Source organism: Molothrus ater, chromosome 11 (genome assembly GCF_012460135.2).
Source record: "Molothrus ater isolate BHLD 08-10-18 breed brown headed cowbird chromosome 11, BPBGC_Mater_1.1, whole genome shotgun sequence".
Taxonomy (NCBI): domain Eukaryota; kingdom Metazoa; phylum Chordata; class Aves; order Passeriformes; family Icteridae; genus Molothrus; species Molothrus ater.
The window spans coordinates 6,265,732-6,290,813 of NC_050488.2; the positions used below are offsets into that span (position 1 = coordinate 6,265,732).

Below are 25,082 nucleotides of genomic sequence, written 5' to 3' on the forward strand. Positions count from 1 at the left end.
ACTGAGCTCAAAGAATCACCGCAATTATCTGAAGCAACCCAACATCTCCTAATACAAAAATAAGTATTTTTAGCCATGCATGTACCAAACAAAGATTTTCATTCTAGGTGACTTTCTGGATTGAACAGTGCTGGTTTTGCAGGAGGCTCAGCCTACCTTTCGATATGCCAGAAAAAAGCCATCCCAAAGACATTTCAAAGGTACAAGCTAAAACACAAGCTGAAAACAAACAAGGCTCTGCAAAACCTGTTCCACAGCTACTTGAATACAACAAATTAAATAAACTATATTATCCAGTCCAACTATACTCTTTGGAGAAAACACCAACTTGTAATCAAATCTTGAAAGCATTTAATACAGTTAAGAACTTGCTTACTACCACAGATCACCCAGAGCTGACTCATAGCTGCTATGAGGATGATACACATCTAGTTGCTAAACCCACATGAGAAAACAAAAATCAGTAACAGTTTCAATCTGTTACATAAAAGACCAGTTTTCACTTACTGCAAGTACAGAGCAGCACAATGTCAAGCATTAAATAGAGTACCACCTGCATTTTAGAAGATGAACTATAGTTCATGCCAGTTTTATTTTTGTAAGCATCTGACACTGGCTCAGTGAACAAAACCCAAGCCCTACAGAGAACCAAACCAAGATGTCTGACTCGAGCACGCGGTGAGTGACACATCAGTGCTGGGATGAGCACTGAAAACACAGAAGAATGCCCACACAGAATTATGGACTCAATTAAGGCCTGTGCCTGCTTTCCTGTCATGTTGTGTTGGGAAACAGCAGGTCAGGATTAATCACTGTGCTGGTGACAAACCAGAACAGAAATAACACCAGCATTCAAAAGCACCTCACAATCCCGAGGAAAGCAAGGAGAAACTCCAAGGAACAAAACTTAGAAGTAAAGAAGTACTACATTTATAAGCCATAATAAAAATACCAATTGTTTTGAAAAGCTGACTGTGCTAAACTATGGCAGAGCAAGCAGTGCATCTAAATGCAATGCACATTGAGTACACAAGGCATGAAACCTAAGATTAGACACTGGAAACTCAGTAACTTCACATGTCCCAACTGACAACTCACCAGGTGAGCAAGCAAACCCCTCCTCCCTGTATAAAACACAGAGTAAATTTGTAATAAAGTTTAATATCCTTTTGCTGAAATGGCAAGCACTGACCATTTCTAGAAACTTAGAGAAATGGACAGTCTGGTTGGGAAATTAACTGTTAAAGTGAGCATTTGTATGCACTGATACAATTCCTTAAGTCAAGTCTTTAAAAAGCTGTAGCATTCCCATCTAGAAGGCAGCCAGAGCAGGCAGTACATATTCACCCCCCCAAACAGCATCAGTATGCAGAGACAGCAACTGATTTCACATCAATCCACAAGCTGCCATTATCTTGAAGAATAAATATATAAATGCAATACGCTGATGTGCGTATTAAGGCTTGTCTTAATATAGAAAGAAATCATTTTAAAGGAAAAAATCCCCTTAGATATTTCACTGTTTTAGGAGCTTAAGTTCATCACCAACAGTTTTTGAGTGCACTAATACAACAAGGCTGACAGCTGAAGTTAAGGTCCTCCAAGGCTGCCTGTCACACCAAGTGCTAAAGGAATACACAGAGAGATGATGACATCCCCACTCTGCGCTTTCTTGCAGACATAAATAAATATACCATGTGAAATCCCCACCCATCCTTACGCCACAAACCGCACTTCTATTGAGCGAAAACACAAAACCCTTCATGTTCACAGGATTTCCTCCTCCACCTGTCTCTACCAAACCCTTCTGCATAAAAAGTTTTGTCCATCTTTCTATAAATCAGCTCTTTTGGTTATGTTCTACTTTGCAAAGTGTTTGACATATTTGCAATGCTATATGTATATTTTTTTGTTTTCTAGCAAGCCACTACATGTTCTTTGCAGTTAAGAGCCCACAGCACCAAACAGCATCCCTTTATCTTCTTAAATACTGAGGGCTGGAAGACCTACTAAACATTTTTAAAGCAGATATTAAATGAACAACAGCGATTCCAGACTGCTTTTTTGTTCACTTCCTATACAAAACCTGCCTACCTTGCTTTACATGGAGAACTGGCATTTCTACATTATGTCTCATGCCACTGCACATGCTTCAGTACTGTAAAAAAAACAAATAAGAGCCCAACACTTAAATGACAGAGCTCTCCACAGGAAGCCTGGGACACAGGTGTGACTACAGCCAGCAGGTCCCAAATTCCAGAGCAGTGATGCACATCTCCTCCTTCTGCCTCATCATGTAGCCAGTTTACACCCATTCAAGGAAGCAACAGTATTTCCTTAAATATCAAAGTTAGTATTTACGTTTAAAACAGCTGCAAAAACCAGGAAAAGCAGGAAGGCAATTTTAGGCCAAACAAATGCACAGCAGGAAACAAATGAAGCACTGACAGCTTTGAGGCCTTCTACTCAAACCCAGTCTTCAGTCAGCATCAGCTGGACCAGCACACCCAGGAGAAACCCTGGAGAAATGCTCACAGCTTACTAACCCAACAGAAAACACATCCACCAGTGCAGCATTTTTTCCTGCTGGATCTACCCATACCTTGCCTTTCATCCTAAACACTCCAAGGAGAATCACATTTTTGAAAGTACCTTCAATATTACACAGAACTGTGGGGCTCCCTGATATATTCTACAGGATCTGATACCACAACAGTCAAACAGATGTCATGACAGTCCCCTTCTGTGGAGAGTGAGCTCTGAAATACAGAGTGCAACAGGAAGCCAAGCCACAAGAAAAACAATCTTTTAAAAACAAGGATGTAAATAGGATCACAGCCACCTGACCACACGGTAATGGATGAAGATGCAGGTTGCTACAACTGTATTTCCTTTCTTACCTTTACCAAATTTGACCGACTTTTACACCATTTAACAGTCTCTGTCCTGGTGTAGGCTCTTTGTCATGTCCTTAAACTCCACTCACCTAATTATGAACACTAAACACACCCTATTTTATCAAAAACTTTTCAGCCTGTGACAAATTTCGTAAAACTTCTGCTTTCATTTAAAGATCTAGTCCCACATTTCTAATGGCTTGGGCCTGTCTCATAAAAGCTGACAAGCAGCCTTGGAGTCCTGCTAACAGCTTCAGGAGGTTTACACACAGGCAAGCTTAGTGCCGACATGCCTTCAAAAATGCAGCAAGAGAATCAAAGCAGGACCAAATACTGGTAAATCCTGTCTTTCATACACTGTACTTTTAAAGCTCCCAAGAAAAATTGCATTAAAGCAGCATGGTATTTCCATAACCACTAAAGAAAGAAATCTGGTCTTGAAAAAATAAACTTCCTTGGGCTTAGCTGCAGCAGCTTAAAATGTTATCCTCAACTATCAGCTGATAGATGAACACCACCTGCAGAGCTACACACCTGAACTCCAGCTCAATCTAGAACACTAATGGTGTCACCCAAGGGTGGCCCTACCACAGCAGGCTAAAGCAGCAAAGGAGCTCCTTTCACCTCCTGCACCATAACTTCCAGAGGGATAAGGGGGCAGATGACACCGGCATTTTGTCAACTGAATGCACTTGATTTTCTCATTCACTGGTATTGCATAATACTGATTGAAATTCTCAAGACCACTGCTGAGTCTTGGTTCACACCTGACATGGAAGTTTCCAGTCCCCAAGCCATGGGTCTCACTGTGCCTCTGGGCTGACTGAGGGTTGAACCACATCCTAACACACCCCCAGTAACACCTCAGCAGCAGTGCTACCATTTCTGAAAATACACATCATGCAACTAAGAGAATGAGCTCAGGCACTTCTCAAAAATTCATTTCAAGCTTGCAGTCAACTCCTTCACCAAATGCTCCACACGTTTTTGCCTGTAAATATGGCAACTCACCACCTGAAAGTCATTCCCACAATTGTGTTCCAATAGTCATCACCTGGGAAGGAATTAGGCTCTTCATGTGCCACAGCTGTGTAAAGCTCTGTCCTATTAACAACTCAGAGACCATCTCTCCTGTTGCTCTGTTTTCCCTGGATACCTTTACAGAGGCAGGAGCATGAAGCATTACTTGTATCCATCACACAACTTTCCAAATACTGTCTTTCTAAACCATTGCTCCCCTTTCCCTTTTCTTTCCCACAGCAGGAAGCCTGTCATCTGTGAGCATTCTACTGAAAAAAGGTCTTTCAAATCACACTAAAATAAAACAGAAGGAGAAAACATTTTTAGTTATATAACTAAAGGGTGGTGTGCTCGAGGCATTTTCTATCTGCAATTACACTGAGGTCTGCTTTAGGATGAGCTTCTTCCTGAAAAACAGACCAATTAACTCTTGGTAGAATGCGACCAGATTAAAAACAAGTTATACATAAAAAGCTTCAAAAAAGCTTCATTCTTTCCCCAAATTAAAACACTACTGGCATTTTTTTTTTTTGGTGGGATGAAAGAAAAACTGTCTATCCTAAATGATCTGATTTCCTCTGGAAATAAGATCAGAGGGGGTTTTTTAATGATACTTCCAGGCAAAAGAAAGATTTTCTGCTTTGTTTAGTCCAGCTTTGAAAGCTATGTTTACTCGATAGCAATCTCTCATAAACATACGCACATACACATTGATATATACGGGCAAGAACACGACACTTGTCCACGGAGCCTCCGCCTCTCCCGAAGGACCGAGGCTACGCGGAGCTCGGGGCCGCTTCTCCCGGCGGAGCCCCGCTCCGACACGGCTCCTCTCCCCGAAGCCCCTCTGAAACTTGTGCCAAATGCTCCGCTCCGTCCCCAGCGTGGGCACGGCTCCGGCCGGGCACAGCCGCCGGCGGCAGTCCGGCCTCACCCGCTCCCTCGGCAGCGCTGAGGCGGCGGGCCCGCTGCCCCATCCCCGCCGCCCGCACGTCCCGCACGGCCTCCCCGCTCCGCACCGTGTACGTCTCCACCAGCTCAGAGCCCAGGACTCGGGCCTCCCGCGGGGGCTCCTCGCCGTCCTCGCTTCCCGCCGCCGCCTCCATGTCGCCGGGAGAAGCGCCGGGGCGCAGCCGCTCAGGCCGTCACGGCTCCCCCGCGGCCGCCGCCGCCCGCACCCGCCGCCCGCCCGGCCCGCACTGCCGCCGCCGCCATCTTGGCTCGACCCCCTTAGGGCGCGGCGCGCTCCGCCCGCGCCCCTTTATGGGCACAGGGGGCGGGGCCCGGCGCGAGGGGGCGGGGGCTGAGCGAGGGAGGGAGGTACTCGGTGCAGGGGCGGGGCTTGATGCTGTGGGGGCGGGGCTATGTCCCGCGTGGGGCGGGGTCTAGCCTATCCGAACGCACATGCGCGCTAGCTGTGCCTGGGGGGCGTCGCGCAGTGCGGTGCAGTGCGATCCAATGGAGTCCAGCGGAATCCAATGGAATCCAATCCGGTCCAATGGAGTCCAACAGAATCCAGTCCAGTCCAACGCAATCCAATGGAATCTAATCCAATCCAATGCAATCCAGTGGAATCCAATACAATCCAATCCAGTCCAAAGGAGTCCAATGGAATCCAATCCAGTGCAGTGCAATCCTATGGAATCCAATCCAATGCAATGGAGTCCAATGGAATAGAATCCAACCCAATGCAATCCAATGGAAACCAATGGAATAGAATCCAATTCAATGCAATCCAATGGAATAGAATCCACTCCAATCCAATGCAATCCAATGCTGTCCAATTCAATACAGTGCAATGCAATGCAATCCAGTACAATCCAATGAATCCAACCCAGCCCAATCCAGTACACTCCAGAGGGATGCAATCCCTGCAGTGCGGAGCTGCTGAGGCCTGAGACCCCTCCGAGTGCTGTGGCTGTGACACTGTCCCAGCTGCTGGCAGCTCGTGGTGCACATCTGTGGCCACCAAGGGCTGGAGGCTTGGACACTGTCACACCAGGCTGAGGTGCCACCTCAGTGGTTCTGTGACTGAGCTGCCTGGTGCCACCCCAAAAACAGAGCTGAGGAGCTGGGCTGACTCACTCAGGAATGAGCCCACAGTGAACTCGGGGTGTTGTTTGGGGTGATTTACTGGCAGCATGGACTTTCCTTTCACTGTCCCACTAAGCATGGGGAAGGGTTTCAAGCCTGTACACACTAAAGGATCTTGCCAGGAATTTGTAGCAGTGCAGAGTCTAAAAGATGGCAAACAAACTCTCCTCAGCCTTTTCCCCTGAGCTGAACCTGAGTTGCCCTGAGGGAAAGTCATGTTATGGCAACCTTTCTGACAGGCTGTGTGCACCCCAGGAACAGAAAATTGCAGGAGAGAGGATATAATGAGTTTCTTTAGGAGTATCTGGTGTATTAAAATTGAGAGGTTATCTAGAAAGATTATGTTTTGGCAGAAGGATGCATCAAGCATCCATCAAGGCTTTGAAATAAACTCTGTGCTACATTATACACAGAAGGATTATGTTTTGGACTGTCAAATCAGGGAGATTTTGTTAAAAAGTACCTTCCAGCAGAATGAAAGCAACATCTGTTTGCCCTACCTTATGCTACCTAAGAGAGGATGCAATTAGCTCAGTATGAATTCCAACAGAAGTGCAAATGCCCTGGCTGGATGTGTGGAGCTGCAGGGGCAATGCTGGTGTCTCAGATGCCACCAGGACTGCAGTGGCAGATAAACAAACACACCTCTGCAAACAGAACTGGAAAAACACATTTTGGGGTTTTTTTTCACTGAGAAATGTTTTCCCTTGGTCAGGATGTATCCGAAGGATGATGTGTACAAGGACAAAACACAGAGAGTACAAGCAGCCCAACAGGGATTTTCTAATGCTGTCCCAGCATCAGGAACTGCTGCTGAGCTCAGCCTCTTCATGAGATAATAAGTGGGTTTGGAGAGCAACCTTAATTAAGCTTCCTCTGAATGTCCTGTCTCCTTAATTAAATAAAAATTTGCAGCCCTGTCGCGGCTGTCGGGTTTGATCAGTGCCCGTCTCCGCCTCCTGAAGCAGTTCCTGCCCGCAGGCACAGCGGTGGCTCAGGGTGTGACAGCCCCGTCCTGGCCCACAGAGGAGAGGAGCAATGTGCCTGGGGAAGGGGGAAAATGGGGGCTCCTTCGGCTAAAAGATTCTGAGTAGGCTTTAGGAAGCAGTAAATTAAAGAATTTTGCTGTTGCTGGGTCTGGACTGTCTCTCAGGGCCAGGTGCCCAAGGCAGGGAAAGGGGATGCTGGAGCATTTTGCTGCAGTTTGGAGCCATGGCACAGCCAAAGGAGCCCTGTAAACATCCCTAATCTCAAATAAAATTACATCTTACTTGGGCTTCTGGCTTTTATTTCCTTACATTTGACCTCAAGAATGCCTCTGCTAGTTCTGCAGTGGGTTACAGCTGCTTGGAAGTGAGAACCTGAAATGAAGTTTTGGAGGAAAACAGCTCAGTAAAGCTTCCCAGTTGTCTTGGTAGCTTGGAGGGACTGACAAGTGGGACAGCATGTCAGGATGCAGCTGGAGCTGACAGGCTGTACCTGACCCCAGTGACAGCCGTGGCAGATTAAAGGCACTGTGCTGGCAGCCCTCCTCAGGCTATAGATAGCCACCCTCCCTCTGCCATGGGGCTCTCGTGGGGGGCACAGGAAGCAGCAGGAGAGGGTGGCTCTCCCTCAGAACACCCCATACCTGCAGCAGCCCCTCCCTGTGCTGTGCATGGCAGAGGCTCTGGGTTTCCCTACAAAACCCCAATTCCCAGTTCTTTTGTAAGCAAACAGCCCTGGAGAGCCAGGGGATGCTGGAAGCTGTGTCTCCAGGCAGCCTGCAGGGAGGCAGGGATTGGCATTGTGCCACTCGCCTGTGCCTCCTTCCCCGGCAGGAACATCACCTCCTCCTGCTGCCAGATGGGATTTCGTCCTCTCCTCTGGCTCAGCTCTGCTTTGTAAGTCTCAGATGTGCAGCTTTCCCATGCCAGTGTGTAGGGTGGCAGTGGTCCAGATCTCCCTTCTCTAAGCACACAGAGACCCTTCCTCCACATCCCAGCCTGAATTTCACCCCAGCTCTCTCCAGCAGACCTTTTAAAGGCAATGTTGAGCCACCCCTCCAGGGTAGGGTGCTGCATTGACCCTAAATATATTCTGACGCATCCCAGGGGCTGTTTTCAGGGTGACTCAGAGCCATCACTTCCCAGGATGGAGGGACAGGGCCAGGCAGGATTCCTCAGCCCCTGTCTCTGGTAGTGCCCAGAGCTGGCACCTGCCACCCCACTGTCGCTGCAGTGAATCCCAAGGCCAGAGAAGCAGCCAGGGGCTGGGGTTTGCCTCGGGGCAGCATTTCCTTGGGAAGGTCTCTCTGGGGTTGCCCAGGAGGTTCTGGGTGGTGCTTTGGTTCTGGGGAACAGCAGGTCTCCCATCCCAACCTGTGCCCTCACCTAAGAACAGGCTCCAATGCCCTTTAACAAAAAAACTACTTCACTCTGCTGCTTTTTCTACTTTTGTGTGTTAAAGGCAACCAAAATATTAAATACATTCAAATTAGGAAGACTAACTGCTTCAAAAATCAATTCCTTAAATGAAACAATTTTCCTTTTTATTCCATCTGCTACCCCTAGGCTGAGCAGAGGCAGGGCTGGGCTGAAGCCTGGGTGACCACAGGACCACAGTTCCTATCAGCCTTTGCAGTGAGTTAATCCTTCAGGACTCAAAACCTGGAGGGATGTGATGTGGGATGGCTTTGTGCTCACCTGCATCTCCACTTTGTGCTGACACCACCTGGTTAATGCTGCTTTGGCTTGGGCATTCCATGGGGACTGCAGGTTTTCCATGCAGCATGATTCCTCTTAAAGGCAGATTTGTAGAAAAGATGAAAAATAACACTTGCATTAATTGCATTTTTAGTTTTGCAAACTAATTCTGACATGAGCCAGCTGGAGGTGAGACTTTGCCACCCTGTGGTGCCAGAGCCATCTGTAGCCCCTCTGGACACAAGAGGGAGTCCTGAATCATTAAAAAGAGAGGTTTGTCCTCGGTTGCTGTGGATTAAAACACTTCTCACTGCACTGAGAAAACTGCTCATCCCTTGGAGGCCTTTGGTGTGTTTTGCTCTCCACCGTGGCAGGGTAAATCCATGGTAAACCACAGTCAGTCCAGGAGCGTGGATTTGAGCTATTTGCAGTGGGGACAGGTCAGCGAGCTGGCTGGGTGAAGTGAGTCATGACTTCCCAAAGGACTGGCAGTTATCCCTGGAATCAAACAGAGCTGAGACCCCATTTTGGTAGCTGTTCCCCACATTTTGCAGCCCTAGCTGAAAACAGAAGACTGGGGCAAAGCTCCGTGTGTGTCTCCGTGGTGCTGGGGCCGCACATTCCCCCCATGTTCCCAGTCTGCCCACACAGATCCATTCAGGCTCCCCGAGAGTCCCAGCTTTGGGGACACACAGAGGGGACGAGGGGCCCTGACACCCCCTGTTCCCACTGCCCCGGGGGACATTTGCTACTGGACAGGGATATTTTGGGACATGTACCTTTCCTGCAATACCCAATCCTATTTGGCACGGTATAATCTTTCTAAGGCAGCTCCCAGGGGGAACACTCTGGAGGTGGAGGTGACCCCATGGCACGGGTCCAGCCAGCACAGCCAAGAGCCTCAGTTTCTCAGCAATTTCGGCGGGTCTTGCTGAAAAGTGGTGCCTTGATCCCACAACAACAAAGTCACGAGGAGAGCTCCAGCTGCCGCCGAGGGGGCCGGGGCTGGCCCCGGACGTGCCAGCGCCGGGCTCGGCCGTGTCCCCATCCCAAGGCACGCAGGCCGGGCATTCCTGGGGGGCCGGGCGTGCGGGGCTGCCCGGGGCCGGCCCCAGCCCCCTATATCAGCCCTGCCCCCGGCAGCGCCGGCACAGCGACAGCGACAGCCCCCGGCCCTGCCCAGCCATGGATGACATCTACAAGGCAGCGGTGAGTGCTGCCCCTGGGGCGCTGGGCTGGGGAGGGGGTCTGAAATGGATCTAGGGATTTTTGTTGGGTCTGAAATGGATCTAAGGATTTTTGTTGTAGGCTCCCCAAAGCTGCGATGGCAATAATTCAGTGGAGAAATGGAAATGAGAAATAATTATAGGGCAGCAACTTTTAGTCAACATCCTCATCCAGGACACTGACCCTTCCCTCTCATGGCTCGGGAAGTTTCACCCTCCTCTTACAAGGGTGAAACTCTCAACCTGCTGTTAAATTATTTACAATGACCCCCTGGTTCTCCACTGTAAAGCAAGGACATGGCTCCTAGGTGAAGTTATAAATCTCAATAAAACCTTCATGGCATAAGAGATGACTCTTGGTTTTAGCCCAGACAAAGCAGAGGAGGACTTCCCAGGAAAGAAACGTTATTTGTATGGGTTAAAACTCACCCTCTTCTTTCTGGTGCTTTACAACTCTGCCATTGCTATGTTCCCCTGCTCCTTAGCTGAGTATTTTTCATGGGGATTTAAAAAAACCCTTGGTTTGTTCTCAGTTATTTCCAAACCTCCTGCTCTGCTTTGCTGCTCCTGCTCTGTGCTGTGCAGAATCCAGAATGTGAGCTATGCCCTGGGGAACGTGGAGCATCCTTTGGCTATTTTAACTTCCACAGCTGCAGGCTGTGCTCACTGTGTAAACCCAAACTATTTGGTCTGTAATAAGAACTCTGCATTGTTCTGTAATGCAGACAGACAGAGCTGTGCAAGCGGAATAAGGATGAAAATAGATTCTGGATTGTGTGGATTGCTGTTGCATCCATAACTGGCTTTACAGTAAGAGCTTTTTGGTGCTTTTCCCTCCTTAAATATACAGCTGATCAAGTTTGATTTTAAGCAAGAGCAAAAATATACATCATACCTGTCTTATTATTATGCCAAGGTTTTTAGAGGGAAGGAATATATTCCTTGGTAGATAACTGAAGAAAAAAACCCTCAATGCTCACACATCCCCTGTCCTTTGGTTAGCCTTAAACCTCGGAAATGGAACCCCTGTAGTGATCCTGATAGTGTGAAAAGGTTCAGGAAAAGCTGAGTCCCCCAGCCAACACCTTCAAAATGGAGAAAAATCGAACCTGTAAAATCAAAGGAAATCCAGGCCTTTCTAATTAAGGTTTTAAATTAAATAAGCTCTCTGTGACTCAAGGCACAGGCTCTTTCCTCATTGTATAGAGACCACATGGCCATTAATTAGGTAAATGTAGGGTTTGAGTCCTGGGCATTAACTCCCAACACCTTTACAGAGGCAAAACAAGTCCAAGACAGGCACAGCTGAGACAGACAGTTCTTTTGTGTATCTAATTCCCACAATTTAGACTGAAAACATTTACCCGTGGAAAAAATTAAGAACTTCAGTTTCTTCTGTCTGACTTCAAATGAAAACCATGGGATGGAGAGAGGAGCTGATAAAAGCAAAATACAGCAGATTTGGCATTATCATAGCTGCTGCAGTGCTGTGAGCTTAGAGCTTGCCTTCCCACACTGCAGGCAGAAAAACCTGTTCCTTGAATGATGTGGAGGGAAAAGAGGAATAAGGCAGCAAACAGCACCCATGTCCAGAGCAAACTATGAACAGCTCGAGAGATATTCCTGTGACAAAAATGTCACTCTATAGCAACAATGCATCTAATTTATATACACCACATCTATCACTTCAGTACTCAAGGAGGCTTCAAAAGTGAATAGTGTATATTTTCTGCATGCTGATAGCATATATTAATATTACATTTATGCCAAATCCCCTACGTGCAGCCAGAGAACCCAATGGATTTTCATCTTACACACTCATGCCTAGATAAGGGTGTGCAAACACAAAGCTATTTTGGGAATATTTTTAGGCTCTGTTAAGCAGTGCCTAGAACAGTGCCAGGGACAAGTGTCCAGATAAAGGGCTGCAAGGATAAATACCAAAGCCTGGGAACAATCAGGGAGCTCATCTTTATCTCCAGCACCTCTCTCCCCCAGGTTTATAAATAGCGACTGCGCCAGGGGTGTCGTGTTACAGAGCAGGACTGGCTGTGGCCATCCTGGTGGTGGCTGCCCTTGCTCTGCCCAAAAAATGTCTACAGAGGGCCAGCAGCTGCCTGCCTGCCTTCAGCAGCACCAGGAACACACTGGGCTTGGCTTTCCTCCAGCTGTGGAGAAAAATCCTGCCACCATCCTTAGTGCTTTCTGCCAAGATCTCACCTCCTGAAGCAGGGGGAGTGGGATAAAATGCTCTGCCTGCTCCCACAGGCTCTGTCCTGCTAAGGAAAAGTGCTTTCTCTGCCAGGAAGAACCAGCTGCCTTTTGCAAAACCATTGCCCTTTGGGGCAAAAGAATCAGCTTTCACTCAAAGACACAACCCTGGGGTGTGGGGTCCTGCCCCAAACAAAACTGGCATGTTTGGGGTGGCAGCAAGGAGACTTTAGTGGGGTCAGACAGGGCAGCCATGGGGTCCTACCTGGCTGGATCTAGAGAGGCTGTTGACCAGCATAGGAAGGAAAAGTTGATGTTCTCATGGATGCTTCCAGAGGGGCAGTGAGACATGGTAGTGAGGGCAGCAAGTTCAGCTGGCAATACCTGAAATGAAGCCAAAGAGAGAAAACTTAAACAGGTATGGCACAGAGCTGATCAATTCCCCCTTGCTCTCCTTATTGATTATTTTCATTAATTCATGCTATCTAATAAGCTCCCTCTGATGGTCTGTGGGGATTGAATTAGGGCAGAGTTTGGGAACAGTCTGCCAGCCCATATCAGCTAATGCCTGTTGGCTCCACAGGCCATTCCTTCAGAGATTCCCAAAACAGACTGAAGGGAACAGCAGCTCCCTTCAGAGCCAGACACCTTTGTAAGAAAACTGGCTGAGATGGAAGCAGAGCAGTTAAGCTCTGGATAGGGCAGTAGTTCCCTGATCTAGGCCTGAAAAACAACTACCAGGGATAGTCTTGTCTACCTCTCCCTCCCCAGGGAACTCTCAGGCACATCTCAGCTCTGATCTGACATTGGCCCACATGTGAGCAGCCCTCAGCACTGCAGCCATCCTGCAGTGAAATAAGAAATTATCCCCAAATGGTTGACAGAGGCATATTCTTTTCCCAGTGGGCTTTCCCTGCTTGTACATAAGCTATTTCTGCCATGTATTAGCATCTACTACTCTAGAGAAGATATGTTTGCTTCAGAGGAGATGTGAATAATTTTTTAAAGGGAAGAATCTCTTAGCCTGCAAAAACCTGCTATGTCAAAACCCCCTAGCTGTACATTCCCTGATCCATGAGGTTGCCTCTTGTGAGGTTTGGTTGACCCTGGCAAAAGCTGTTGAACAAACAACATGTTCTTTTAGCAATTAGTGATGCTGACAAAATTAAAATGACTTGGAGTCTGTGTTTTCCTTACAGGTTGAGCAGCTGACAGAAGAGCAAAAAAATGGTAGGTGCACCTTCAACCTGACACCAGAGCCTGAAGTGGAGCCCCCAGGCAGCAGCCCAGCCTACCTCAGCAAGAACATTCTGGAAAGTGCTTTGGTCACGCTGGCCAAGGCAGGGCATGGCCCAGGGATTTTGATCCACCAGCATTCCTAGCAAGGCAGTTTCTGGCGTCCCACGAGGCCATGGCTGGGCACTGCTGGGTGCACAGGCAGGGGAGGCTGTGCCTGGGATGAGCCCCTGCCTGCAGGCTCCAGCTGCAGGGCAGGACCCCCTCACCTCTCCTCTCTCTCTCCAGAGTTCAAGGCTGCCTTTGACATCTTCGTGCTGGGGGCAGAGGATGGCTGCATCAGCACCAAGGAGCTGGGGAAGGTGATGAGGATGCTGGGGCAGAACCCCACCCCTGAGGAGCTGCAGGAGATGATAGATGAGGTGGATGAAGATGGTGAGAAGTTTGGGTTTCTTCTGCTCTCCCAAGCACCATCCCCACATCTGGGGGTGTGGGGGCCATCTGTGCAGTGCTGGAAGGATCCATGCTGGGGACAGTCACAGCTGTGGGGTGCAGCCTGCTGTGAATTCAAAGGACATTAAACACCCACCAGACCTCAGCATGGCTCCTTTATGGAATTTCCAGCAAAGAGAAACTATAGAAATTTTTATTCCTACAGAGATCGGACTGCTTGAACTGATTTTGGGGGGTATTGTGAAATTGTACAGATCCTTTTAAAAAACCAAATACAGGCTGAATGTAGGAACTGCCATTTCAGAAATGCCACTTAGAGGATTTGATCAGGAAAGTCTCTCACTGCTCAAGTGTACACACCCCCACAAAACTAACTGTCAATACTGATTCAATCAGTGTACTGATGATCACACATAACAAAACCCACTGTGGACATTTGGGCAGAAATACCACACTAAGTAACTGGAAAATAAAAAAAACCTTTAAAAATCAGGCAAAAAAGGAAAGCACCTGAGTCATTGAAAACAACACTACTATAGTGCAGGTGCAAAACCACACTGCATGAATACCTGCCTTCTGGAGCCTTCAATATTAATACCCAAATTAGATGGACAGGTATCTCCATAGCAGGAATTTCCATCCTTTGGTACTTCCAGAAGGACTTCTGCCAAGGCAAATTGACTGTGAAAGGTAAAAATTCACTTTCAAGGTCAGGGAAGGGCCTCAGTCACTTTTTCCAGCATCCTGAGAGCTGACTCTTGCTGCAGGGCTGCTCTCCTGAGTTTTGGCCCTTGCTTGCTGAAGGGAAGGGTGATCCCTCTTTGGCATTGCCCATCCACCCCCTGTAGCTCCAGCTGATGGCTCTGGCTGGGCTCCCCTTTCCTGCATTCCTCAAGTCCAGTATGAGAAGAGACTGAGGCGTCAGACCTTGTATATTCTTCCAGTCTGACTTGTAGAGACACAGTCTGATGGCAGTCTTGGTTTTTAACTTTAACAATAACGGGTTTAACACCACCACTTAAGGTTTTGGGGTTCTGAATTCACGTGGCTGTGCAGGGAAGCTGGGTGGGCCAGTCTGGTGGAGCTGCTCATGGAGAAGTGTGGAGTTCAGTCAGGGTCCCAGTGCTGGCCAGCTGGCCCCAGACAGTCCATTCTTCCCTCAGGCAGCGGCACCGTGGACTTCGATGAGTTCCTGGTTATGATGGTGCGGTGTATGAAAGATGACAGCAAAGGAAAAACCGAGGAGGAACTCTCAGACCTCTTCAGGATGTTTGATAAGTAAGAGCCATGAGCACAGCGAGGTGGGGTGGTGGGAGGGTGCAGCCAGCCTGGCCCCCTCCCCAGCAGCTCTGTCTGGTCCTGAGCTCTTCTGTCCTGGCACAGAAACGCTGATGGCTACATCGACCTCGAGGAGCTGAAGATCATGCTGCAGGCAACGGGAGAGACCATCACCGAGGATGACATAGAGGAACTGATGAAAGATGGGGATAAAAACAACGATGGCAGGATTGACTATGATGGTAGGACTCTTTCTTGCATGTGGTTTGTTCACAGGCCCTTGGTCATGCCCCTGGGCAGCTCCCTTGGTCTTGGCTGATTTCTTGGATGAGCATGAGCTCATGCAGGCAGTGCTGGGCAATACCTCTGACAGGAGTATGTGCACAGGGATGGCAGGGTTCTTACACTTGTGAAATGGGAGCAAGGACCTGGGGCTGCCTTACCTGTGCCCTTGCTGTACTGAAGCACTGCCACTTTTCACCAGTCCCCTCCTGCCCCCATTAACACCAGCACCATTTCTGAGGGGCTGTATCTTCGAATGTGGTGCTGACAAAATGATGCCCAGGCCATGTGGTGGCAGCTGAGGGTGATGCTGGGCTCCAGTGACATTTCCAGCAGGAGTCACAAGGAGTCCTTGCCACAGTCAGAGGAGCAGTAGCCATCCCCTCCTTGGCCTTTCACATATCGTGAGGGTGGAACAGGAGACAGGGCTGGGAAAAGCTGCCAAGAGCACACTTGACGGCTGTGAGGGCACTTCAGTCTCACCTCACACCTCTTGTCTCCAATGTCTTCCCCTTGGCAGAGTTCCTGGAGTTTATGAAGGGGGTTGAATAAATCTGAGGCCAGATGGACAGCTTGAATCTGCTAAACCCTCCAGCTCTGCATCTCATCTCCTTGACTCAGTCCCCTGGCTACCAGCATGAAGACTGAGTGCTGAGAAGGGTGGCCAGGGGGAAATAAAACCTGTTAATACCCAGTGCCTCAGCTGGTCATTCCTTGGAGGTTCAGTGACAGCTTCACCCCTGTTGTGTTCTCATGATTAATGAAACCACTCCTGGGGGCTACTTCTGGTGACATCCCAACTGGAGCTTCAAGCCTCCAAGGAGGTATTCTGCTGCCAGCCCAACAGCAAAGTCCATCCAACAGGGCCATGGGTGCTTGTGGGGAGCTGCCATGTTCCATCTCCTAACTCCCCCATGGTGAGCAGGCTTGGGAGCTGGCACTGGTGCCTGCTGGTTCAACTGGAGCATTGGCAGCATTTTAGCAATGAAATATGAATTAAAACTCCCTTCAGCCATCACTGACATTCATGTGCCAGGGACAGTCCCTCTCCTCCCTACTCTCACCCTGGCTATCCAAGGGTACACCCCCTCCTCCTCCCTGCCAGCCTGATTGGCACCCTGTAATGCCCAAAGACCTCACTTTGCTTTGGAAACATGAATAAAAGCCATTCCTGAGCTGGACTGGATGCTCCTTCCTGTCTCTCCCAGCCTGGTGGGAGGCAGGTACTGGCCCCTCATAGTCCTCCTGCAGCCGTGGGTGGGAGCCTCACTACAAAAAAATGAGACCCCCAATTTTCCCTGTCGAATCACATCGATTTGGGCCACTGAGAAATGCACAAGCCCACTCTGGGTCTCAGCTCCCAGGCACAGGGTGACAGCAGGGCCAAGGAGCCACAGCACCGTCTCCTCTCACCCCAAGGAAGCGCAGCATTCCTGTGGCATTAGCAGCTCTCCCTGCACATAGCTGCCTCCTCCCATCGAATTACAGCCCCAGCACAACTCCCACATTGCAGTCGTGTTGCTAAAGTCAATCGTTTACCCAAGCAAAACAAACATTGGCAGGGCAGGCACGGGACAGTGCAGGTGCAAGCCTGGGCCGTGCTGCCCTCAGCCCTGCGTGGCCACGCTGCTGGGCCAGTGCCCCAGCTCTGCTGCTTGTCCTTCTGCCTTTCCTCCCCAAAACAGATTTATTTTCCCCCACTTCTGTGGAAATAACACCCTAAAGCAGCTGTGACACAATCTCATTTATAGCAATGATGAAATATTGCAGTTCAGGGAAAACAGGGATGAGGGAGGTGGTTGATTGTTTGCAAGGACATGGCTGTGTCTTTCCTCTGGACAAGCAGCACTAAATACTTTGCTAAATCAAGGCTTATAACAACAGAAAAACTAAGAAAATGAACCTGTCAGCTAGAAACCTAGCGTATTTTGGAAACAATTCAAACACAAACATATCTTTGACTCACTCACAAGGGTCGCCCCAAGGGCTCCAAGCTCTTGATGCCATAGCTACTGCAGGTTCAGCAGGACTACAGGTGCACCAGAAGGCAATGGAAATATGGGTCTGAGAACCCTGTGACAGGAAATGCTCCCAGGTGTTAACAGATTCTGTTTCCAACTAATTTGTAGCCTAGAGATTAAAAAGAAACATTTTCCACCTCTGCAGTGTAGCAGCAGCAGCAGCAGCAGCAGTTTCCCACTGAAACCTGTGAGGACACAGCATGTCCTCATGTTTTACCCCAGGCCTGGGAACCTCCAGAGCTGCCAATAGCTGGGGTTCAGCCAGGAGCTGAGGTGATGCCAGCTGTCCCCACACCCATGGCCACCCAGCCCATGGGCAACCCACAGCTGCACTCACGTCACATCAGGCATCACTGACAGCCCCCTTATCCTCCTCTGTCCTGGCCAAATCCCAGCATCCAAAAAAGACTTCTCCAAGATATTCCTCACTGATTACTGATAGGCTTTGGCTCCCTGGAGGGTGAACAAGAGAGAAAATAAGGTTAACCCCTTTCCTTCAGTCAGCTTGGTGGCTTGGACTGTGCTGTGACCCAGGGAAAAGAATGGCTGGGAAGAGCCACTTGGCCCTGTGTCTGGGCTCTTCCCCCTTGGCTCAATGGCACTGGCAGCAGAAAGCCACAGCCTCACCTGCTGCCCACCCTTTTCCAAGAGTACAGCCCAGAAAGTGGTGGCTGCAGAGAGAAGAGGTCTTGTAGCAGCCAAAACTTGTCACTAGAAAAGCAGATACACTGGGACTATTTAGGCTTTTCCCATCCTTAGAACAGGAGGTTGGGAAGCCAGGAAAACTGCTGCCAGGCTGGCCTGCCTTAAAACACTGCCTGTCCTCCCAGTCAGACAGCAAATGCTGCAGGGTGAGGAGCTGTGGGTGGATTCACTGCTGGCTAAAACACAGGAACAACTGCACAAGGAATGTAACACGACATGACAGGCCAGAGAGTGGGTGAGCAGGCTGAAAAAACAGCCCCCCTGGAGGATCAGCTCTGGCTGAGCCCCCACACAGGGAATGTGCTAACAGTGAATGAAAACCACCCTGAGGAATCCATGGATCTGTGCAACTCCAAATCAGTTTGCAGTTTTCAGTGCATGTGTAACAAACCTCTGGTGCCCAAAAGCATTTGAGGAATGTGACACAAGTCCACATTGTCTTGGGAAGAAAAAGCAATTAGCTTTTTTTTTTTTTTCTAAATCAGGCAAAAAGTCATTTACCAGCGTCTAAAACAGACCCCAGATCTGTGTGCTCTTACCTCCCTAGCAGAGACAGGAGCTGTCCAGGCAGGTGACAGCAGCCCATGCCACTGGACACTGCCACAGCTCTCAGGCCATTTCTCTGCTTGCCTTTGCTGTGGATTTAAACTCCTGCCCTGGTTTGCAGCTTTATCAGCATATTTGAGGCCTCTCCTCAGCCCTCAGTAAAACGTTGCTGTGTGAACCAAGTGACTGCAGGAAGCTCAGATGAAATTTTGTACTCACTGCCCTAATAAAACCTCTGCCTAAATCTGCCAGCAGGGCAGTGGCAGTGTAACGTGAGCCAAGGTACATCAGATAAACACTTCACCAAGCCAAAGCCCCTGTGGTGTAGAAACACCTGCAACAGGCTTGAAACCTGGGCAAAGCAGAACTCATGCTCTGTTACTGCTTCTTTTTGACCACATTACTCAAAGGCAGTAAAGGGGGACACAGCAACATGTGTCCAGCCCTACTTTTTGTCATCACTGTGAACATCAATGTCCCCAGTAAACACCTTGCCCCATCAGAGCATTTTGCAGGGCTTTGATTCCCTCCCCCCAGTTCTGTGCTCTTGGCTTTCAGAGCAATGGCTCACCTTTGCCAAACGAGATGATTTGGTATTTGGTTACACGCCCTTTGCCTTTTTTCTTTTTTAAGTCAAGCAGAGAAAGGAGCCAAACTGGAACTTGATACAGAGTCCTCTTAATTGCAAAAGGGAGAAATAATCTGCAGCAAGTATGATGTGCAGCAGCAGCAAGCACGAGATGTATAAGCTGATGTACAGCAGTTGTTGAGCATTGAGATGCTTTTGAGCTCTTTGTCTTCCTGCAGGATACCAAACACTTCATCAGGAGAGTTTTGCAGTTTTCAAATATCAAAAATGAGAGAGCTCTGTGTAATAGGGATAGTTTCAAGTGGGCCACAGCTGCTGGTCCCCCCTCCCGGCTCTGTATATGTAATGCCCCCAAAAAGGATCTCCAACCTCACTTCACCAACAGAACTCACATGATTTCACAAGGCCAGAAAAAGAGGATGGAGACCCACCCGGAGGCAGAGTCAGCACAAACTCCCCTCCACAGCTTCCCCCTTTGGGGCTGGGGTGACTGTACAAAGAGGAGAGCTGTGAACACAGGTGTCACAGGGTTAGCAAATGCAGGAGGTGGTCACTGATGTCCAGGCAGCGTCCTGCAGAGCCACCACATGAGCAGGGAGCACACAACAACAAACCTGACACCTGTGGAAGCTCACAGAATTCCTGTCTCTTGCTACACAATGATGCCTGGATTAAGGTTACGTTCCTCTGGGCTGCATTTTGTCACGCAGCCGCTATTTTGGTCAGAAAGTCAGCAAGCCCTTATTTGGGAAGCTGTCCCACTGAAGGGCAGCATGAAGGGCAGTGAGATGAAAAGGCTGCTCTGAAGGCAGGCCTGGGGGAGCTGCCTGGAGCCACAGGAAACCCAAATCTTGCCCTCTGCTTCTCCTTAACATTCCAACATCCTCTTCTCAGCCTGACCCTTGCCTCTCTCTTCCCTCAGACTGCATCTTGTGGGTGAGCTACACTCACAACACAAGCACTCTGGGGAACACATCAAGGGGATTGAGATGAAATCTCCCCTCTTACCTTTTTCTTATGGAAAAGTTTTAGTGCTAGAGATTTAAAATGCAGAACGTACACTGGGTAGAAAATCTGCAGACACACAGGTAAAGGTGTAGACTGACCAACACCAAGTGCTCTGTTCAGAGGTTTTTTCCTTAAACTCTTTTAACACACATCTACACCAGACTGACCACACTGACCCTCACGGGACCAGCCACTCCCATCTCCTTCAGTACCAGCAACAACTCCACTCTGTGTGCCTTAATCATCTAGCAAGCAGTGGAGTGAAGCTTGCCAATGAACTCTGTCATGCTGTTGCTTAATATTAAATCTGTTTTTTACTAATACCTTTGCTGGTGATCATTTAAGCTCCTCAAACACTTGTTTGTAACAGGCTGACAAACACTAACCTCCACAAAAGCCCAAGAGATGCACACAGCAGGAATCAGACAGCTAAGGGCTACAGACATCCCTGACTTTACAACCCCCTTGACTTATGAGTTTCAAATTAGTAAATCTCTTTATATTGCTTTGTTTAGGGGTGGGTGGGTTTTCCTAATCAGTCAAAAACAATTAAAAAGTGGGAACTGGGAGAAGATTTTTGAATTTAAGCCAGAAAGAATTCAAATTAACACACATAATTTTGGTAACTGGCCAAACTATTAAAAAAAATAAGTTACATGAGTTGGATGTTCTAGTTAAAATTGTTTTTTATCCTGCAAGTATTTTGCTGCTCTACTGCAGTCAGGTCCGTGTGAACGTCCAGCCCTGGAGTGCTCTGCTGTTTACCCCACCGGGTGGACACGCACAGGAACTGCAATCTCAGAGCAGCCGGCTGCATTCCAACAGGTGCCTCGTGCCAGAAGCGCAAAGCACGGCACGAGTCAGCTTTTGGGGGGTCCTGAGCAGTGAAGCCCTCTCCTGATGTACAAAACAGCAGGAGCAAAACCCGGGCTCAGCTCCTCCTGGGATTTCACACGTTATCCCCCTCCCCATCTCCCCAAGCCAGCACATTTCATCAGACAGTACTTTTGTTACTGGAGTGATTCCCTAAAATCAGTCACTATTAAAAAATGTGCATTTTGTATTTTCCTAAACCTTTACATGTTCCCAGGTGTAGCTCCATTAATGCTTCAATATCTACAAATATTTCAGGATACAACACACACCAACTCCAGCACCACAGCCAGCAACCTTTCTCCTGCAATTTCCCTGGATTCCCACAGCTGTAGGAAACCACACACCAAAGCAGCAGACATGGAACAGCCCTTAGAAAGTTCACCTTGCTTTAACAGCACCAGGAATTATCACTGAACTCATGGTACCTGAGAAAGAAAATGTCACCCCAGTTTTCAAAAGCACAAGGAGGATCCAGGTACCTGCAAGCCAGCCAGGCTCCCCGGATCACTACTCAAAGGCTTGATGCACAGCTGGCAGCTAAAATACAACTCAAACAAGGCCTCTCCTCAAATTCAGGAGGTGAAGGCTTTGTTACATACAATTTTATTTTAAAAAATGCTGTAACACACATGCCAGTAAGAAAACTGGGTCTTCTTGTTAAAGCACATCAGTCCTTTTTCTGCTGAGCAGCCTGCTGAGCTGCCTGCTTCGCATTGTTGGCCTGCATCTTCTTCAGCCCCTTCTTGTTGTGTTTCTTTGCAAATCTCATGTTCCTCAGAAACTTGGGATCGACCTATAAAAATAAAGGAAAAATAAGCCACGTTGCAGAAAAGTCATCTATAAAAACATTTATAGCTCCATACTGTTGCAATTATTCCCAAATTCAGGCTGTGACTAGTTCCAACTTCTCTTCTGATTTTTCAACAAGATTATTTTAGTCATCTGCAACCAGGCATTAACAGCTGTTTTCCTTAACCACCATAAACAAACAAAAAATCCCAAACCCCAGCAATAACTGTAAAGAAAGAATAGGACAGGCAAAGGTGCAGGAGAGGCAAGACTGAACCCTCACTGAGCTTTCCAGAAGACAAATTTTTACATCACTTCCAAAAAGCGTTGTAGACTGTGACATCTACAAGGCAAATAAAATCACAGCCCTCCCTAACAAAAAATTTACTGTTTTCACTACATAATGAAATGGAAACAGATCCTGTCGTACCATTTGGATTATCTCAGAAAAAGCAATATACTGTCAGTTTCGTGTGTTTTGCCCAGAAATGCCAATTCCTCTTATTTTGTAAGTGAAATTATCTGGATTAGTATAAACAGTAAAACAATATTGAAGGAGAGAGAAGAGGGGGAAAGGAGGAGACCCAGCAGGACTCAAAAGGGAAAGGAACTATTTAACTGGCAAGTGTTTGTTTTACTGGAAAACAGCACTCAGTGACAGCCACCAGAACAGGACAGGGACAAAACTGGCCACTGACTAAAATGCAGTTTTATAGACATACAAGGGCAGATTTCATGTGGGTTAGAAATATCCCAGCTGCATGTCAGGCAAGTAAAAGAACTGAACCCCATAGTGGTTCTGACCCCCTGCAACACAGGCATGTCTCCAAAAAAACGTGTCAGTCAAAAAATACAAATTCTGGGGTTTTTCACAGTTAAGCCTCAGTGACTCAACAGCCTGGGAATACCAACAGAAATACTCACCCCTTTGAGAGATTCATATCTATGGGTTTTGGGCTTCTTGATGCCATTTCTGTGCCACTTACGGGCTGTGTGGAAAACAAGACAATTACTTAAAATCCAGTTTCTGCTATTATTTAGCAGCTGCATTAGTTTCTAAGTGTACCTGACCATCAAAATGGTGTGGAATAGACAATTTCCGGACCCTTCCTATCCAAACTACATTTCAATTAAAAACACATCTCTATGCTCATCCCTTTGCATGGGATTTCAATCCAAAGATTTCAGGCAGCTCATTAACTAACGACACCCTGACAGCATCACCTCACTCATTAATAAACTGAAGCCCTTGTGGTCAGTTGTCAGAGGGCACTGTCACTCACTGTGCAGGACCAAGCAGAACCCACCTGTGACCTCTGCTAATCACAGCACTGATGAAAGACCCCAACCATGAACGATTTCATCACTGTGGCCATCTCTGGATTGCACAGGATCCCAGGGATGAAGCTTTTCAGGAACATCACACAATAACAGGATGGCTTGGGTTGGAAATAACTTTAAGGACCATCCTGTTCCACCCCCTGCCAAGGGCTAGGATATCTCTCACCAGACCAGGCTGCTCCAAGCCCTGTCCTTGGACACTTCCATGGATGGAGCAGCCATAGCTTGTCTGCGCATCTCACAGGGAAGCATTTCTTCCTAATATTCAAGCCTACTCTGTCAGTGTGAAGCCATTCCTCTGTGTCCTGCAGCTGCCTGCTCTTGTAAAAGGTCCCTCTGCCTGCTTAGCTGGTGGTGACCACCATGGCATCACTCAGGTTGGAAAAGGCCTATGAGACCACAGAGTCCACCACCACCACCCAGCCAACCCGACCAGGGCACGTTCAGCCTTTCCCTGAACACCTCCAGGTATGGTGACACCACCACCTCTCTAGGTAGCCCATACCAATGTCCAAGCACCCTCCCTGTGAAGAAATTCTTCCTAATGTCCAACCCAAACCTCCCCTGGCACAGCTTGAGTCTGCATCCTGTCATTCTACTGCCGGTTACCTGGGATAAGAGACCGACCCCCAGTTTTCCAATGTAAAAGCTCCTAGTTTTCTACCTACGTATTAATTCTACACTGAGCCCAAACAAGCCTCGACTGTTATCGCACTTCTTCAACCCCCCCATTCCATCCCTGTGCAGCACCACCTTATCTGCCACAAACCCCCGGGCAGGCCGTGCTGCCCTCACCGCGCCGGTCCCAGCCCGGTTAACCCGCCGGGATCCCCTGCCCGCTCACACTGGTTGTGCGTGGTGTGGTTCTTGGACTTGGCCATGGTCGCACCTGCGGGAGAAACACACACGGCTCAGCCGGGCCGGGCTGCCGAGGGGCGCCCGGCTGCCGCACAGAGCCCGCCCGGCCCCGAGCCCCGCTTATTGCCCCGCTCCGACAGCCCCGACCCGGCCCCTCCGCCCGGCCCGGCCCGCGGATGGTGCCGGATGGGCGCGGATGGTGCCGGATGGGCGCGGATGGTGCCGGGGCCGCCCTCACCGGAGCCGCGCTCGCCGCCGCCACCGGACCGGAAGAGAGAGAGCACCGCGGGGGCTGCCGGGAATCAGGGTCGGACCGGAACCCCGTGTCCTGCAGTTCCGCCCGGCAGTTTCCCTGTTGCCTTCCCGAATCGCTGGTGTGTGCCCGCACCGCCCCGGCTCCCGCGGCTGCCGCTCCCGCTCCGGGTCCGTGAAGGGTCTGAGGCCGCTCCCACCCCGTGAGGGCCCTGCCGCGGAAGGACCGCAACCCCCAGCGACGTGGCGGACCCGGTCCGGCAGCGACGCGGTTCCCCCAGCAACGCGGTTCCCAGCAACACGGTCCCCCCACTATGGTGCCCCCAGCCATGGCCTCTGCCGGCCGGGAGCCGAGAGCCAAGAGAGCCGGGAGCCGAGGCCGCCTTGCTTGGTCCTGCCCGACCCCCTTGGGAGCCTGAGGCCCTCGGCCCCGTCGGAGCCCGGGCTGGGTTCATCTGTGCGTTCACCGCGCTCGGGCAATGTAGTCATGCACAGACAACGCTCCTCGGGGCGGGTTCACTCAATGCGTTCATCTTTTATTGGTATGAAGCAGCAGGGGCTCGAACAGCTCTGTTGCTTTCAGACAGAACGCTGTGCCAGCTCGGTGACCCCCACAACCCCCAAGCCCAGCAAAGACCTGGCACAGCGCAGGTGTGCTGTGTTCTGACCATGTTGTGAGGTTAAAGTGTCACTCCTGCAAATGACAAGGACTGAAG

At 49.1% G+C, this 25,082-nt stretch overlaps 3 protein-coding genes across 5 annotated transcripts in view; 1 reads left to right on the top strand and 2 right to left on the bottom strand.

Annotated features, from left to right (window-relative positions):
• The window catches only part of NISCH (nischarin), a 29,495-nt gene extending 24,386 nt beyond the window's left edge, over positions 1-5,109 (bottom strand). For 2 of the 3 annotated variants that reach the window (XM_054515993.1, XM_036390785.2), the window contains exon 1: positions 4,937-5,109. In XM_054515993.1, coding sequence (XP_054371968.1) covers positions 4,937-5,023 — 87 coding nt within the window. In that variant the 5' untranslated portion in view covers positions 5,024-5,109. The remainder of the gene's footprint in view (positions 1-4,936) is intronic. The other variant, XM_036390783.2, reaches the window with a different exon arrangement.
• Positions 5,110-9,842: 4,733 nt separating this feature from the next.
• Positions 9,843-16,075, top strand: TNNC1 (troponin C1, slow skeletal and cardiac type). Its single transcript, XM_036391308.2, has 6 exons — positions 9,843-9,904; positions 13,332-13,362; positions 13,657-13,803; positions 14,985-15,099; positions 15,205-15,341; positions 15,902-16,075. The coding sequence occupies exons 1-6, from the start codon at positions 9,881-9,883 to the stop codon at positions 15,931-15,933; spliced, it is 486 nt and encodes a 161-aa protein (XP_036247201.1). The 5' UTR covers positions 9,843-9,880; the 3' UTR covers positions 15,934-16,075.
• Positions 16,076-21,669: 5,594 nt separating this feature from the next.
• RPL29 (ribosomal protein L29) lies at positions 21,670-24,480 on the bottom strand. The gene is made up of 4 exons (XM_036391335.1): positions 24,353-24,480; positions 24,101-24,145; positions 22,840-22,904; positions 21,670-21,919 (listed from the first exon to the last, which is right to left on the bottom strand). The coding sequence occupies exons 2-4, from the start codon at positions 24,135-24,137 to the stop codon at positions 21,794-21,796; spliced, it is 228 nt and encodes a 75-aa protein (XP_036247228.1). The 5' UTR covers positions 24,138-24,145; positions 24,353-24,480; the 3' UTR covers positions 21,670-21,793.
• Positions 24,481-25,082: the final 602 nt, after the last annotated feature.